This window comes from Alligator mississippiensis, chromosome 14, assembly GCF_030867095.1.
Source record: "Alligator mississippiensis isolate rAllMis1 chromosome 14, rAllMis1, whole genome shotgun sequence".
Taxonomy (NCBI): Eukaryota; Metazoa; Chordata; order Crocodylia; family Alligatoridae; genus Alligator; species Alligator mississippiensis.
This window is the reverse complement of record NC_081837.1, coordinates 33323768-33338173: the sequence shown is the minus strand read 5'-3', so window position 1 is coordinate 33338173 and position 14406 is coordinate 33323768. Positions and strand designations below refer to the sequence as shown.

Below are 14406 nucleotides of genomic sequence, written 5' to 3'. Positions count from 1 at the left end.
CATCATGCATTAGGAGGTGCATGACGAACAGGTCCAGGGAGGCGATGCTTCCCCTCTGTGCCGCACTGGTCAGACTACAGTTGGAGTACTGCGTCCAGTTTTGGGCGCCGCACTTCAGAAGGGATGTGGACAACCTCGAGAGGGTTCAGAGGAGGCCACTCGTATGGTCAGAGGCCTGCAGGCAAGGCCCTACGAGGAGAGACTGAGGGACCTAGATCTCTTCAGTCTTCGCAAGAGAAGGCTGAGACGTGATCCTGTGGCTGCCTATACGTTCATCAGGGGAGGGCAGCAGGGAAGAGGGCACGCTCTATTTACGAGGGCACCCCCTGGAGTAACTAGGAACAATGGCCACAAATTGACGGGGAGTAGATGTAGGTTTCAACTCGGGGTTTCAAAATAACAGGATTGTTAAACAGACAACACACTACACAGCCCCATGAAGTTATTGGTTCACACTCTCTCTCTCTCTCTCTCTCTCTCTCTCAAAATGGCAGCAGGAGAAAGAGACTCAGTGGAAGGGCTGGAGCCCAGGTGGGGAAGAGAAGCAGAGTGCAAGTCCCTGGTTGAAGAGGGGGCAGGGGGGATAGCTGCCTCTCCAGGCTGGGAAGGGGTCCTTGTCTAGAAGGTGTTGTCCAGAGCAGGGTTGCTACTAAAATGAAATGCTGAAGCTTATCCTATGTCTTAGCTCACTTATACATATCTATAGGGAACAGAGAGGGGGGGGGAAATGTCAGAAACGGTTAGGGAAGGGGAGGGAATGCATTTTAGAAGAAAAAAAGAAAATCTGGGGGGTTTGCTACATATTAAAATAAACAGACACGTAAAAATTTTGTTCAAGAAATTGTGATTCTCTCTCTTCGTGTTAGATCAGGACAGGATTTTTCCAGCTCCTTCCACGTGTCCGAGGGAGAAAAGAAACATTTCTCCTTTCCCTCCAACTTCACGGAAAAAGTTGTGGAGTATTTCATATCATATTTGACACCTGATATATGAAGCACTTCCCTTAATTCTTTCCGGCTCAGCTCTCTATCCCTCATAAGTAATTCACTTGGGGGTCAACTGATGTGCTCGCAGGACCGTGGGCCAGCGGGGAGCGTGCAGCGTGGGCGAAGTAGGAAATGGGCGTGGACCTGGGGGCGGGGGAGCCTGGGGGGAGGGGGAGGGGCCTGGCGGAACTCATCCCCGGGCGTTGCCACGGCAGCGTTCGTATCATCGCGCCGGCGCCGGGGAACGGCAGTCAGTTGCAGTCGGCGGCCGGAGCGGTGCTGACGGCTGTTCTCCATCTGGAGAGGAGCGGGTAAGTGAGGGATGGGGAAAGCTGCCCCCTCTTCTGCCACGACATGAGGTGAGCAAGGCTTGCAGACAGGACTCACCAGCCCCTTCCTCAGGCAGCATCAGCCCTGTTCAGACCATCCCATACACACCATTAGCCGAGCCCTGTACCAGCCTGCTCTCAACCCTGCCACAACACACACCTAACACCCGAACCTTGACAGAGGTGAAAGAGGGGAAGCACGGCAGTCAGTGTCCTGCCTCTACAAAATGTTGTCAATGTGCGCTCAAGAGGTCTGACGTAGAGGGCCATGCCCCCCCTGGTTAAATAGGGCAGCCAAACATGAGCGCCACGTTAGGATCACACCTCAGATTACCAGGTTGCGGCTCCAAAGGATGCAGTTTCGTCTAGGAAATGTTTGTATTCCTTCCTCCTTCTGCCTGTCACATCCTCAAACTCACCCATGAAACTATTAGCTAACAGCGTAGACAGCTCCTAACATTGCAACCCACAGAGGTGTCGCTCAATCACAACACCTCTTCACTGATCGCATTGAAAGATGCACTTCCTTCCTAGCCCCACAGTCAACAGATGCAACTATTTCAGACAAATCCATGAGAATGAAAGACACCTTTTGTTGTTGTTAGTGATTTTCTTGGTGACCGTCGCCGAGTCCCAGGAGAGCCTGTTCCAGACGAGGATTTCTTTCCTGTCACCTTTCCCCTGCACAAGCAGCTGAGGATCAGGTAATGAGACAATGCGCCCTGAGGCGCAGGTGGTTGTGAAGGTGGCAGGGAAGCAATGGTCTTTTCTGATGTCAGGTTGGGGATTACTAATGTTTTCTTCCAAGCGCGTGAGCAGTGCAGAGGAGCCCAAGTCACTCTGGAGGCCAAGCCCTGAATAGCACATGATAGGAATTGCTTGTGCTAATTTAACCTTGTCTGTGTATTTTATTTTTGATTCAGACCATCTCTGCCTGCCCTGGTGACTCCAGGTTGCCAAATCCTTCCTGCTCCAGGTCCCCCTATCCAGCCAGGACGGATGGCATCTGGCACCCCACCAGTGTAGAGGCAACAACCGTTGTTGGTTAAGGAGATACCGTGTTAGATATACTTAGGGTGCAAAACATGGGTACAGGCCTTGTCTGGAAAAAAGGAACTGGGTAAGAAAAGGTTGAGGGAGCACGCCTTCTGAGAAGAGAGGCCAAGAGCAGCCATGAGGGGCAATGCGCCTGTACAAGTTTATCCAGTTTTGCCACCGAGGGCTGTAAGGGGAAATCAGGGAGGGGCAGTTATGGCTGGGAGACAGGAAGGGAAGGGGGAAGGAGGAGGGATGCAGGAGAAAGGGAAGTGCTTTAATGTGTTTGTAGGGGAAGGGGCAGTGCACGATGGTGTATTCCAACAAGTCTCCTAATACATGGCAGAGTCCCCTTCCAGGTACAGGAGAGATCCACCTAGCTACATCAACTGAGACACCCAGCAGCTGCAGAGACTCCTGGGAGGCAGGACCCGTTGAGGCCAAGGACCACAGAAGAAGGCGAGGAACCCAGCCAGAGGGACTGCGAGACTCTACCTAGCAGTCCGCCAGCCCTCCAGGGCAAGTGAGTGGTCCGCAGCCTGTCCCAGCCGCCTTCCCATTTCTGGCCAGGGAGGAGCAGCTGTGGGCGGGAAACCATAACCCCAGAAGTGGTGACATCTCCTCTGGGGCTCTCCAGCACCATCATCAGTGTGTTTGCAAACATCCCCAAGGAGTGGAGGTCCCAACACCTCCCTTGCCAGGGGCTATTCCCCCGGCCACGTGTCCCGGGGGGCCCAAATCTGTGGAGCCTCTAACAGCTCACAGCTCCCAGAAAAGGTGCCCTACTTCCCAGGATGTATCCTGAGTCCCAGCGTTCAGTCCCCCTGACTTGAATGAGGAGAGCAGGCAAGGGCAGGAGGAGGGAGTTGTTAGTCCAAACTAACTGAAGGTCTCTGGTCCTGAGCCAACAGCTTGGAAACCTCTGACAGCCAATAGCTGGCACCCAAGATTGAGGGGAAAGCATGGGATGTGGGGGAGTCACCCAGCTCGGGGAAGGGGCAGACAGACAAGTAGGGAGAGACAGCTTTGAACCCACACTCCTAACTGTTTCTGTGTCAGGATGGAGAGGCTGAGGCAGATCTTCAGAAAGAGGATGGCAAGAATGGCCCCGGGACAGGAGAAGGACAGGAAGAAACCTGAGGAGGAGGAGCAGGTCGGCCACCACCAGGCAGAGGCTGCATCAAGGAAGGGCAGGTGGTGGCACTGTCTCGTGGGCTGGACAAGAAGGGCACCTCCAGCAGCCACAGAAGAGCAGGGAGAGGAGCCAGTCAGGCCCCGATGGAGGTGGCCCAGGATACAGCTGGGCAGGCAGGGCCCAGCACCAACAGAGACCCTGGCACAGCCCCCGCGCAGCTCCAGCCCCAAACTCAGCAGCCAGGACCCCAGCGCTGAAGCCCAGCCGAAGGCCACTCCACGTGTGGCCTGGGAGGAGAAGCCAGGCTCCCCAGGGCAGGAGCTGCACAGGCCCTGCTTCAAGCTGGGCTCCAGCTCCTCCAGGGAGGACAGCGACAGCCCCCAGGAGGCTGTGGGCCTCCAGCAACATGCTGCCACCGCCAGAGGTGAGGTGACACCCAGACGTCCTGTGCAAACAGGGCAGTGACCCCTGAGTGCAGTGAGTCGCTCTGTGATGGGGCCGGGGGATCCCAGGGAGAGCAACAGCCTGAGTGACAGGAGGCCTCGCACCCCCAGTGTGGGCCACAGACATGGTCCTGGGTGGGGAGCGGGAAGAGGGAGCCTTGTACGTGAGGGTCCCCAAATCTCCCAGAGGGGCAGGCACCTCCCTGGGGTGCTGGGACAGGCGGGGCCTGAGGCAGTGCATGGAGGGGGGCCATACAGCACTTGGGCAGCCACGGGGCCATTTCCTGGGCTGCAGGAACGTGGACACACCTCTCCTCTGCATTGCCCCTCTGTTTCCCCTCAGCAGCAGCAGGCATCACAGTCTCTCCCTCTCCCTGCAGATACAGTCCTGCCCTTCTACAAGGCAGAGGAAGAGCAGAGGGAGGACTTCACCTACCTGGAGGAAGCCGCCCTCTCAGTCATCCTACGGCACCTCCAGAGCACGGACCAGGTAGGAACATCCCAGAGCTGGACCAGCACCAGCACCAGCCCGTCCACTCTCCCACCATGTGGCCCTCTGGGGAGGAGGAACCGAGTGAGCCACAGCCTTTGATGGGCACGTGCAGCCCACGTGGGCTGGGACCCTCGTCGGGGGTGCTTTTGTCCCAAACAACCTGGGGACCCCTCCCCACAGAGACCCCACCCCTGTGCCAGACCCCATTTGCCCAGGAGGAGATGTGGATTGAGAACGGGGGATACCACCAGATCTGAGCCCCACGCTCCCCTTGGGAGGGCAGGCAGGTCGCTGGCTATGAGCCGGCCTTTTCCCATTGTAACTTATGGTGTATGCAGACTGTGAATGAGGGGCTCACTTTCCTCCGTGCCATCCCCACGCTGTGCCTGGCTACCATGGAGAGGGGCGAGGACAGCCTGGAGCCGCCCTGCTGCAAAGCGGCACTTGTGGAGAGGATTGTGGTGAGTTCAAAAGAGCACTGGCTGCTTTGGGTCAGAAGTTAAGCAGCCAGGAGAGGATGTGTGAATGGGGGCTGGAGTGAAGAGGAGAGGGCAGGTGTTGCTAGGTGTGTGGATAGGGGGTAGAGAAGCGGGACATTGTGGGGTGAATGGGTACAGGGTGGTAGGGGAATGAGAGGGCTGGAGGACAGGTGTGGGAGCGGGTGGGGAAACCGGGTGACCAACAGGGTGTTCATGAGCATGTGGGTGGGCGGAGGAGAGCCGTGTTCAGTGAGGGCAGAGGAGAGAACTAGTAGGGGGGGCCCAGGTTGGCAGTGGCATCCAGGTGCCCCAGGAGCACTATGAGGTCTCCTTCTCACGCTCCCCCATGTGTCTCAGGTGCTGATTGACAAGCTGTCCCACTGTGAAGAAGAGCCCAGCACCATCCTTCCTTACAGCATGGCTGTTGTTTGCATCCTCAGGTACTTGGTCATTTGTCTAACTTCACTAACTGCAGCACTGCTCAGTATCCTCCTTGGCCCAACCCCACCTAAACTAGTTCCTCTGCTTTGCTGATGGGGTGGGAATGTGTCCTTTCCCCAGGCTGGGTACTGAGTTTCCCTGTAGCGATGACACAAGGGCCTTCAGCAAAGGGGCGGCCGTGCGGATGCTGTAGGAGGGTCAAGGATCGGTGGGAAGGGCAAAAGAGGGGTCAGTGGGCCAAGCCTGGGTAAATGGTGGCACACTTCAGCCTTCCTTGAGGTTTCAATTCATAGTATCGCCTCTGGGTGCCTATTTCCCTGTCGAGACCTGCCCACATCAGAGCCACTCCCAAGCCTACAGAGCTCCATCCAGACAGGCTCCTCTTTCCTGACAGCAAACTGAAGCCAGCCCTGGAGCCAGCCCTGGAATCGCGCCTCCTCTACACCGCCCTCCACAAGACCTTCCTGATGGCCACAGGGCACAACAGCCAGCACATCCAGGTACCTCTTTCTCTCACCGCACAGTCCCACCAGCCATCCCCTGGCAGACATGGCACAGGGCTTTCCAGCACTGACCCTCTTGGCTCTCTGTCCTCTTCCAGGGCATGCAGCGGATCAGCGTGGAGTACCTGGAGGCCACGCTGAGGTGTCTGCTGGCAACTGCCCCCAGCCTGGCCAGGCTGCAGTTCATCGGAGAGGTGAGCACCATGGGGAGAGGCTGGGTTTTGGGCGGGGGCAGCTTCAATGACCTGTGCACTGCAGGAGCTGGTCCTCAGAGAAGAATCCCTGGCTCCTTCCTTGGGATAGCAGTCTGGTGCAAGTTCAGCATGCCTATCCCTCAGGCATTATCCAGCGAGTGGTAGATGCCACTTTAGATATTGGGTTTGAAACTTGGCAGGTATACAGGATTTTGTCTCCTTCCTGTCATGCTGTCTATGTTCAGGGAGGAGAGGAGCAGCCCTGAGACAGAATCTGGTCCCAGCTTTAAGAGACAAGAACCAGCCCTGAGATGCAGAGGGAGGGGTCGGGGCTGGGAAAGGGGGTTTGGGGGCAGGGCCGTGCTGGGTGCAACAATCCCTTCTTACAGAGTTTGGCCCCCTGAGGCTGATGTTTTACCCTGGGCTTAAAGGGGCAGCACTCAGGAGCGGGCAGGGGTGAGGATCATTGGTACAACAGGAGCACGTGTCCACTGCCATGAACTTCTTCCACCCACAGCACTTGACCTTGTGGCTCCAGCTGGAAGATGAGAGGGACAGAGCCACGGCCATGAAGATCACCACCAGCCTGCTCTGCTTTGCAGTCTCCCTCCTCCCACAGTTTGAGGTAAACGAGCCTTGTGTCAGGTCCTGACTTTAGGCAGAGGCAGGGCTGGTGAAAAAGCCTGTGGGATAGCAGTGGCAGTGGTAAGTGCGGGATAGGAGAGAGGATCCCTGCATGGCAGAGTGAGGGCTGGGAAGTGGCTGTGTTTGATTCAAGGGCTTGTGCTCCTGGCTAAGAGCCCCTGTCTCAGGAGAGGACAGCAGCTGCCATAGAGTGCTCCAGGCAGATTCATGCCTGTCTCAGGAGTCGTGCTGCTCCTCCTGGAGCAACAAATGCAGGGAGTCCTCAGGGGGGCCCGCTCCTAGACACTTGGGTTCCTGCTGTATGGCAGGCAGAGGGATTTCGTTCTCAGACTTCAGGAGATGCACACGGCCCAGAGAGCCTGAGGTGATTGCCAGTCAGACATAGATGGACTCCCCTGTCCTCTGCCTTTCCTTAGGACTCGCCCAAGGTGCCCCTGGTGGGTGACCTGGTGGCCCTGCTGGGTCTGTGCATCAGCGACCCAGTGGAGGAGATCAGCCGCCAGGCCAAGGAGGGCCTCTCCCACCTCTACAAGATCTTGATGCATCAGAAGGGTATGGAAACCTTGAGTCCAGCTGTGGGAATCACCTAAGAAAATCAGCCTGTCCAGGGTCTGCAAGCTGGGAAGTTGACATAGGGGGAGAGTTCACGGAGACATGAGGGCAAAGTGGCCTCAGGGAGGGCAGGAGCAGCAGCCTTGAACTCAGGGGAGGGACTGTAGGGTGTTACATAACCCTTGGGCTACAGCCTGGCTTCAGTGAGATCAGGAGATTCCCCTCTTAGACATCATCTGTACCATGGCACCAATCCCAGGGTCTGCAGTTCAGAGCACTCACATGTTTTCAGTTCTGAAGCCAGAACAGCAGCTCTGACCAGCCTCTCTCTGTCCTAGGGCAAGACATCCAAGAGGCACAGGAGCTGTGGCCCATCAGCCAGCACCAGCACCACCTACACCGAATCCTCCTCTACATCGATCTGGCCACAACGGGAGAGGTAAGGATGCTCTGCCCATTCTGTACACCAGCTCAGGGGATGGGGCTGTGTTTCCCTGGAATACCTGCCTCCTGCCTTCAGGAGGAAGGCTCTACCTTCAGCCCACAGCACCCTCCATCAGGCTTAGAACGAGGAGCAAGGGTGCATGGTTGTATGTCCGAGTCCTAGTCGCGTCCACGGTTTGTATGTCTTGCGTGGTGTCATGCTAATGTGGCCCAAGGACAATCCCCTGGGAGGGAAGTTACTGCAGGACCCCACTGTCCCTCCCTGACTGACACTGGAGGTCCTGAGCTGGGCAGCTCTGACCTGGGGCTGGCAAGCAGCCAGCACACACCCACCATTGCTCCAACAGATCCTTGCAGGAAGTCCCATTCTGTGCAGAAGCGCAGACATGCTGTGCTCTTCTCTCCACAGTTAAAAAGCAGAACCACCCTCCCCTTGGGTTTCAGTAGGCAGCACTGTGAGCTTCCATCCCAGGCTACTTGACAGCCCTGTGTGAAAGGCAGGGAGAAGGCCAGGGCAGGAGAGGGGAACAAGACCTGAGTCCTCCTCTCCTTATCTGGACTTTGCATCCGCTGAGAGATTTGAAAGGCTGTCGAGCAGAGTGACCTGCCATGGCTCCAGCCAGGCTCTCATCCTCCCCACAGCCCATCAAAAGGGCAACGCATTCCAGTTCCTTGACAGGGAACCTGGCTCTGGGATGCAACAATGCCTTGTGTCCTGTGGGTTTCAGGCCTTCAGGAAGATCCTCTCCGAAGACCAGAGGAGAGCGTTTGCACAGAGGGCACTGCTGGGGATCCACCACATCACACTGCACGTGAGCCAGGCCGGGGTGGTTCTGCTCTACGCCATCCTGGGACAAGCTGGCCACCTGACGGGGGCAGAGGTGAGCAGCATGGTTGGATTCAGGAAATGAGTGGCAGGACACACACTCTCACTTCTAGCCAAGGAGAGGGTGATTTCTCGGTAGGGAAGCAAAAGACGGTGTGTGTTTGGTGGGGGACAACGCGTCTGGTAGACATGGCTTTGGGCTGGTTTGGGATTGTGCTGGCTCCAATGTCATTACCTGACTGTCCCTGGTGGCCCTGGAGTCCCTGACTGGTTTGTGTACCCTTGCAGGAGAAGGAAATTCCCGTCAGGGTACTGAGGAAGCTCCTGATCCTGAAATGCTTCCATCAGCTGCCCAAAGAGCTGCAGAGGCACAGTCATCTGGAGAGTGCCTCAAGGATCCCCTCCTCTCCGCAGCAGCCCCATCCATCCTGATGCAAGCGAAGGCTGGGTGTGAGGCCACGGATGCCAACTGCGAGGCATGGGACACAGTGTAGGGGAGGTCGGAGCCGTGTATATAAGCCCTAGGTATCAGCGTGTGGCAGGGCACTGCTAGTGCCTGCCACTTTAAGGGCTGGACCAGGCATCCAGCAAGTGCCTGATGGCAGCAGTCATTTTGACAACTTTGTATATAAAGGCTGCAGTCTGCTGCTGCCAGCCGAGGCAGAAACATCGCCTCGCTGAGCTGCAGCAGGAACAACCAGGCGGTAAGGGAAAGAGCTTATGGGGATGGCTAGGAGGCTCTTGGTCCTGGGCACGACCGAAAACTGCACCCTGCCGGGAATGGGTGGCCTGGTGGGGCTCCTAGTGGCGTGGGAGCCCCCAGGAAATGCCAGGCCAGTTACCACCCCGGTGAAAGGCGGGTCGGGGCGCCTTAATAACCCCAGCTCCCACAACCAGGTGGGTAACCCCATAGTAGGCCTGAGCCGGCGGACCCCTGTGAGAGAGCGGACTAGATGCTCACAATCCTGACTTGAGGCACCCTCAACTGGTCAGTGCTGGGGCCAGGATCAGAAGGGTCAAAAGGGCCAGGGGCCCACTGTGAGGGACGCCCAGAGCCAAGGGGCTGGGGTTTCTGACTGGCCTTGGAGGGGAGGCCAGGGCCTGTGTGGCCAAAGGTCCCGGGGTGTGGGGCACACCTGAGAGGGGGAAGAGTGCAGGGAGGTAGACAGCCCAGAATGAGGGCGGAGTAGGCCGCCTGATTGGAAGGAGCCAGTTGGGGTCCAGACTGGAGGATTACGGGGCCCAGGATGGGGCCAAAGATGCTAAGAACTGGGATGCCAGCTGTGAGGCATGAGCTGCAGCATAGGGGAGGATTTGGAGCTGCAGGTAACATCCCCAGGCATTCGGGCAAGAAATGGACAGCGTACCGCTTAATTAAGACCATCCTTTTGTATTGCCACGGTGTGGCAGGAAAGAGAGGCGGGCGCTTAGCCCAGAAATAGGTGGGCAGGAAGGGCCTCCTGTTACACAGTGCAAGTAAGTGGGCAGCTTCCTGCCATGTTCTCATCTTTCACCTGTATCATCAAGGTTGTGGCAGGTGAGGGAGGCGGGCGGTTAGCCCTGAGACAAGTGGGTGGGTCAACGATTTGACCGGCCCCAGGATGCCCACTTGTTACCAGTGGACAGGAGGATTAAGGTTCAACCAGACTGACCAGCAGCACTGGTGTTGCGGGGGACTCCTGCTTGGGACACCCCTCTGAATTTGGCTGGTGTTTGCGAGAGACGCACTGAAATTAGATTAAGGGTTCAAAAACATAAAAGGGATTGCTTTAGGACTAAGAGGAACATGAGAATAAAGAGTATAAAGGGTGATAATGACAAGGCAGGTAAACAATGGGAAGCACACACAATAATACCGATGCAGTACTTTACTAAATATCACAATCAGCTGGAAGGCCCAAATGAAATAACAGGAAAATGGAAAATGGCATCAAGGAAGCAGACAGTTAAGAACAGGGCAGAAAATTATGGCATCCAGAGGATGAAACCAGTCTGTCAATCCAAGGTGGTTCAAATAGGTTGGAAGGTCACCTGGGACTGGGTTGTTCAGCACTATTGCCTCACCCTCCATGTGGAGCAGAGAAGATTACACTCACCAGTCTCTTAGAATCGGATGCAGCCAGGCACAGCTCTCCCACAACTCCAATCGTAGCACCTTTGCCAGTGTAGTGAGAGAACAGCTGCTGATGAGTCAGGCAGTTGTGTGAACTATCCGAGGCCAAAGTACCCTTTATAGAACCTACCTGAACAGCATGTACCAAGAATGGAATCACCTTACTACGTCTTAGAGCTCATCGTGTTGTGAGAAACTGGTTATCAACTTTCAATATTGAGATTGGGCGGTAGGCTCCACGTGTTAAACCTTTCTTTCACTTCTTGAGTAGAAAAATAGATAAAGCTGTTCTTGCTTCTCTAGACAGAATTCCATTTTCAACTATTTCACTGTACATAGTTTATAATAATTGTTGCCAGACTTTTTTGGAAAGTTTTCTAAAATTCAGATGGAAAACTGCCAGAGCTTTCCCCTCTCTAAGAAATGCAGCACCTCCGTAACTTTCTGTAACGTGATCTCCTTCTCTAGTTCAATTGCTTGACATATTCAAATCTAATTCATATAGCTTCTAATCTAATACTGTATTATCATTGGAGGTAATTATTGCAGAGATCTGCTATTTGATGCCTCTGCCTAAAGTCTTCTAGCCAATAACTTACCTGCCTTGTCACGCCACTCATAGTCATGTTAACTCTCTTGACCTGACATGCAATCCCATGTCAAAATGTTTATGTATCATCACAAGAGACTTATTCTGTCTGTCTGGAGCACTCTGATTAGTTGTCTTGGCAGCCAATCGCAATGCTGAAACTGAAACAACCAAAAGTGCAGACAGAATAAGACCATTTCAGACAGATATGTAGACAACTGAGAGGTAGAACGAAGCACTGGGGCGCTCTGCTGTGGAGTGGGTAGGGTCCGACGAGGGCACGGGGGTGAGGGGGCAGGGTTGAGAGGTGGGGAAATAAAGCAGTGAGGGGCCCGTTCCCCTTTTTTCCCCTCCAGAACCTGCCTGCCTCTCCTGCAGCCAGAGGGAGAGCTGCCAGTGGGATCTGAGCTGCTGGGGGCCTCCAGTGCTTCCCTGCATGGTGATGGTGCCCCACAGGACTGCCGGGCTGGGTGTCAGCGGGTGGGTGCTGCCCATGCAGTGCCGCCACCACAGCGGGAAGCACTGGAGTTCCCTGCAGCTCAGGGGCTGCATGAACCACTGGCAGCTCACTCCTCAGCCACGGGAGATGCAGGCAGGTACCGGGAGGAAAAAAAATGAAGATCAGGCCCCTCACTGTTTTTGTGGGGTTTTTTACTTGGCAGAGCCTGCCTGCATGAGTTGCCACTGGGTCTTACAGCCCCTGAGCTGTAGGAGGGCCTTGTACTTCCCGCAGCGGTGGCAGACCCCCACTGGGCCGGCTGGGCAGGGTGCTAGCTGCTCGGGTGCAGCCCCAGCTCTCAGGCAGTATCTGCCAGAACCAACAGTGCATGCGGCGCTGGAAGCCTGGGTGTTTTCAGGGAAACTCAGGCTTGGTGGGCTTCCAGCACCCCGCGCACCATCCCTGCCACCTTCCCACCACCTGGAACCACCCGGGAATGGACTGGCTGCCCCGGGATGGTAGTGGGATGGCAGCTGGGTGTGATGGCAGCCAGAGAAGGTGTCAGGGATGGGGTACGGGGCAGTGAATACCCACCAAGCCCAAGCTTCCTCCAGCACCCCATGTACCATCCCCATCGCCTCCTCCAGATAGGCCCCTTGTACATGTGAGGAATAGTGCTGTAATATGTTATGAAGAAAACTAATACACACGGGATGTGTTTTACTTTGCTATGTAAAAACTCAATTAAATCTTAACATGCCACCGAACCTGTACATGGTTACTCATTTAAATGGTTAAAAATGGGCAACGAAGCCACTTAAATGGGCTATTTCCTCACATATACAAGAGCTGTTAGTCACGTATACAAGGGCCCTCTTATTCTATGACTGTAACCAAGTCACAAGGTCAAACTTTTGACAAAATATGTGCTTGTATTCCTAAGCCTGTGTTTACACATGGACAGCTTTATGTAGCCATTTGAAGGGTGAGAATTTTTGATTCTGTTAAAGTATTCGGTCAATCACTATCCTAAAATCCTGTATTTAAAGTAATAATTTTGCAATAAAAATGTAATCACAAATGTTTTGTTGGTTTCATCTAGTTTTGAATTATTATTATTTTAATTTACACCCTTGGGGATCTTACTGCAATATTTAAACAGAAGTAAAACTCTAGATTCCTTTCATGTCATCACAGAAATACACCAAAGAAACCACACCAAAGCAAGTAACACATGCGCTGCGGGGGCCCAGGTGCTTCCCTCGGCGGCAGCGATTCCCCTGCAGCCACCCGGCTGAGAGCTAGACGCACTGGTGCAGCCCCAGCTCACAAGCAGCACCCACTGGATCCAATGGTGCACGGGGCGCCGGAAGCCTGGCCGTGCTCAGGGAAGCTCGGCCTTGGTGGTATTCCAGTGCCCCATGCACCGTCCCCGCCAGTAATAGATTGCAGTAGACTATCGATTCTTGGCAGTCAGTCACAATGGTTAATGACAGGCAGAATAAGCAGGGCATTATAATAGAAAATTTTAAAATGATGGAATAAGAAGATTTCAGGAAAGAAAATTTAAGAAGTCTGGAAGACTTAGAAGTCCTTCTAGTGAACATGAATATGACAGAATGCGAAACAGGCAAGCAAGAGAAAAAGGAATTGGCTGAAGAAAGAAAACAACCTTTAGAAGCTGACTGAAGAAATCATTTAGCAGTAGTACTTGGTCAAAGGATTACTAAAAATCCTGTATTTAAAGAAATACTTTTGCAATAAAAACTTAAGTGTGACTGTTTTGAGGTTTTCAGCTAGTTGGAGTTCTGTTTTGCTTTTGTGAGGGATCTAAATATATTTTCATTTTGTGGAACTAGTTTATGTGCTCTTTCATGATGTGAAATATCTTGCTCTGCTGCAAATAACATTTGAGACCTGTCTTTTGCCCTTTCATTAGCACACTTTATCTATTTCCCCCTAAAAAGTAGCTTTTCAAGGTTCCCTAACCAGTCACAGCAGATGACATGTAATGCCTGTTGTCTTCAGTAAACTATGCGATCGATTTCTCCATTGCTCACAGAATTTAGTATCTTTAAGCAATGAAGTATGAAGCTTCCAGCTTCCCTTGTTCTTAATACGATGATTTAAATCCATTGCTATTATAATGGGAGCTGGGTCAGAAATTAAGATGTGTTGTGTTTCTGCACCTAAACAAGCAGGAACCAGAGACTGGGTATGAGAAAATAATCAATCCTGAAGTACGAAAAGTGAACTGGTGAGAAACAGGTCTAGCCTCTCACCTCTGGGTTGGTGAAGCCTCCAGATATCTACCAATCCTAGGTCTTTTTAATAAATAAGAGGGCTTGTTTTCAGTTTTCTGATAGACTCTGTTAACAGTAACTGAGTTTTCAAGCACCGTATCCAATACGCAGTTCCAATCACCACCCAAAAGATTGGACTTTGTTGCTGACATATTGGTACTGTATGACAAAAAGGTAGCATCTCCACTACTCTTACCTCCCCTCAGAGTCGCCCCATTTGTTAATGAATGTGACAGCTATTAGTTTGTGAATGAATATAGCTGTACCTCTGCTTCAAGAATTGCGCGAAGAGTGGGATACAGCTTTTCAAAGCATTTCTAGTAAGAAAAGCAATCTGACTGTCCAGAGATGGTAATGGTCTGAGCACTTTCGTCCCTTCGGTGGGCTCATTCAATGCTCTCCCATTGCATGACATGACAGTCATTGTCATTAGTTATCCCCATTGTACATTGAATGA

At 53.6% G+C, this 14406-nt stretch overlaps 1 protein-coding gene across 2 annotated transcripts; it reads left to right on the top strand.

Annotated features, from left to right (window-relative positions):
• Nucleotides 1-1181: 1181 nt before the first annotated feature.
• Nucleotides 1182-12727, top strand: LOC132244749 (uncharacterized). 2 transcript variants are annotated; one of them, XM_059717158.1, is made up of 13 exons: nucleotides 1182-1297; nucleotides 1921-2873; nucleotides 3410-3909; nucleotides 4309-4418; nucleotides 4760-4882; nucleotides 5258-5340; nucleotides 5736-5841; nucleotides 5943-6038; nucleotides 6556-6663; nucleotides 7100-7235; nucleotides 7574-7674; nucleotides 8408-8560; nucleotides 8794-12727. In XM_059717158.1, the coding sequence occupies exons 3-13, from the start codon at nucleotides 3411-3413 to the stop codon at nucleotides 8935-8937; spliced, it is 1659 nt and encodes a 552-aa protein (XP_059573141.1). In that variant the 5' UTR covers nucleotides 1182-1297; nucleotides 1921-2873; nucleotide 3410; the 3' UTR covers nucleotides 8938-12727. The 2 variants fall into 2 exon arrangements, with proteins under 2 accessions (XP_059573141.1, XP_059573142.1); XM_059717159.1 differs by having other exon boundaries at nucleotides 1182-2873.
• Nucleotides 12728-14406: the final 1679 nt, after the last annotated feature.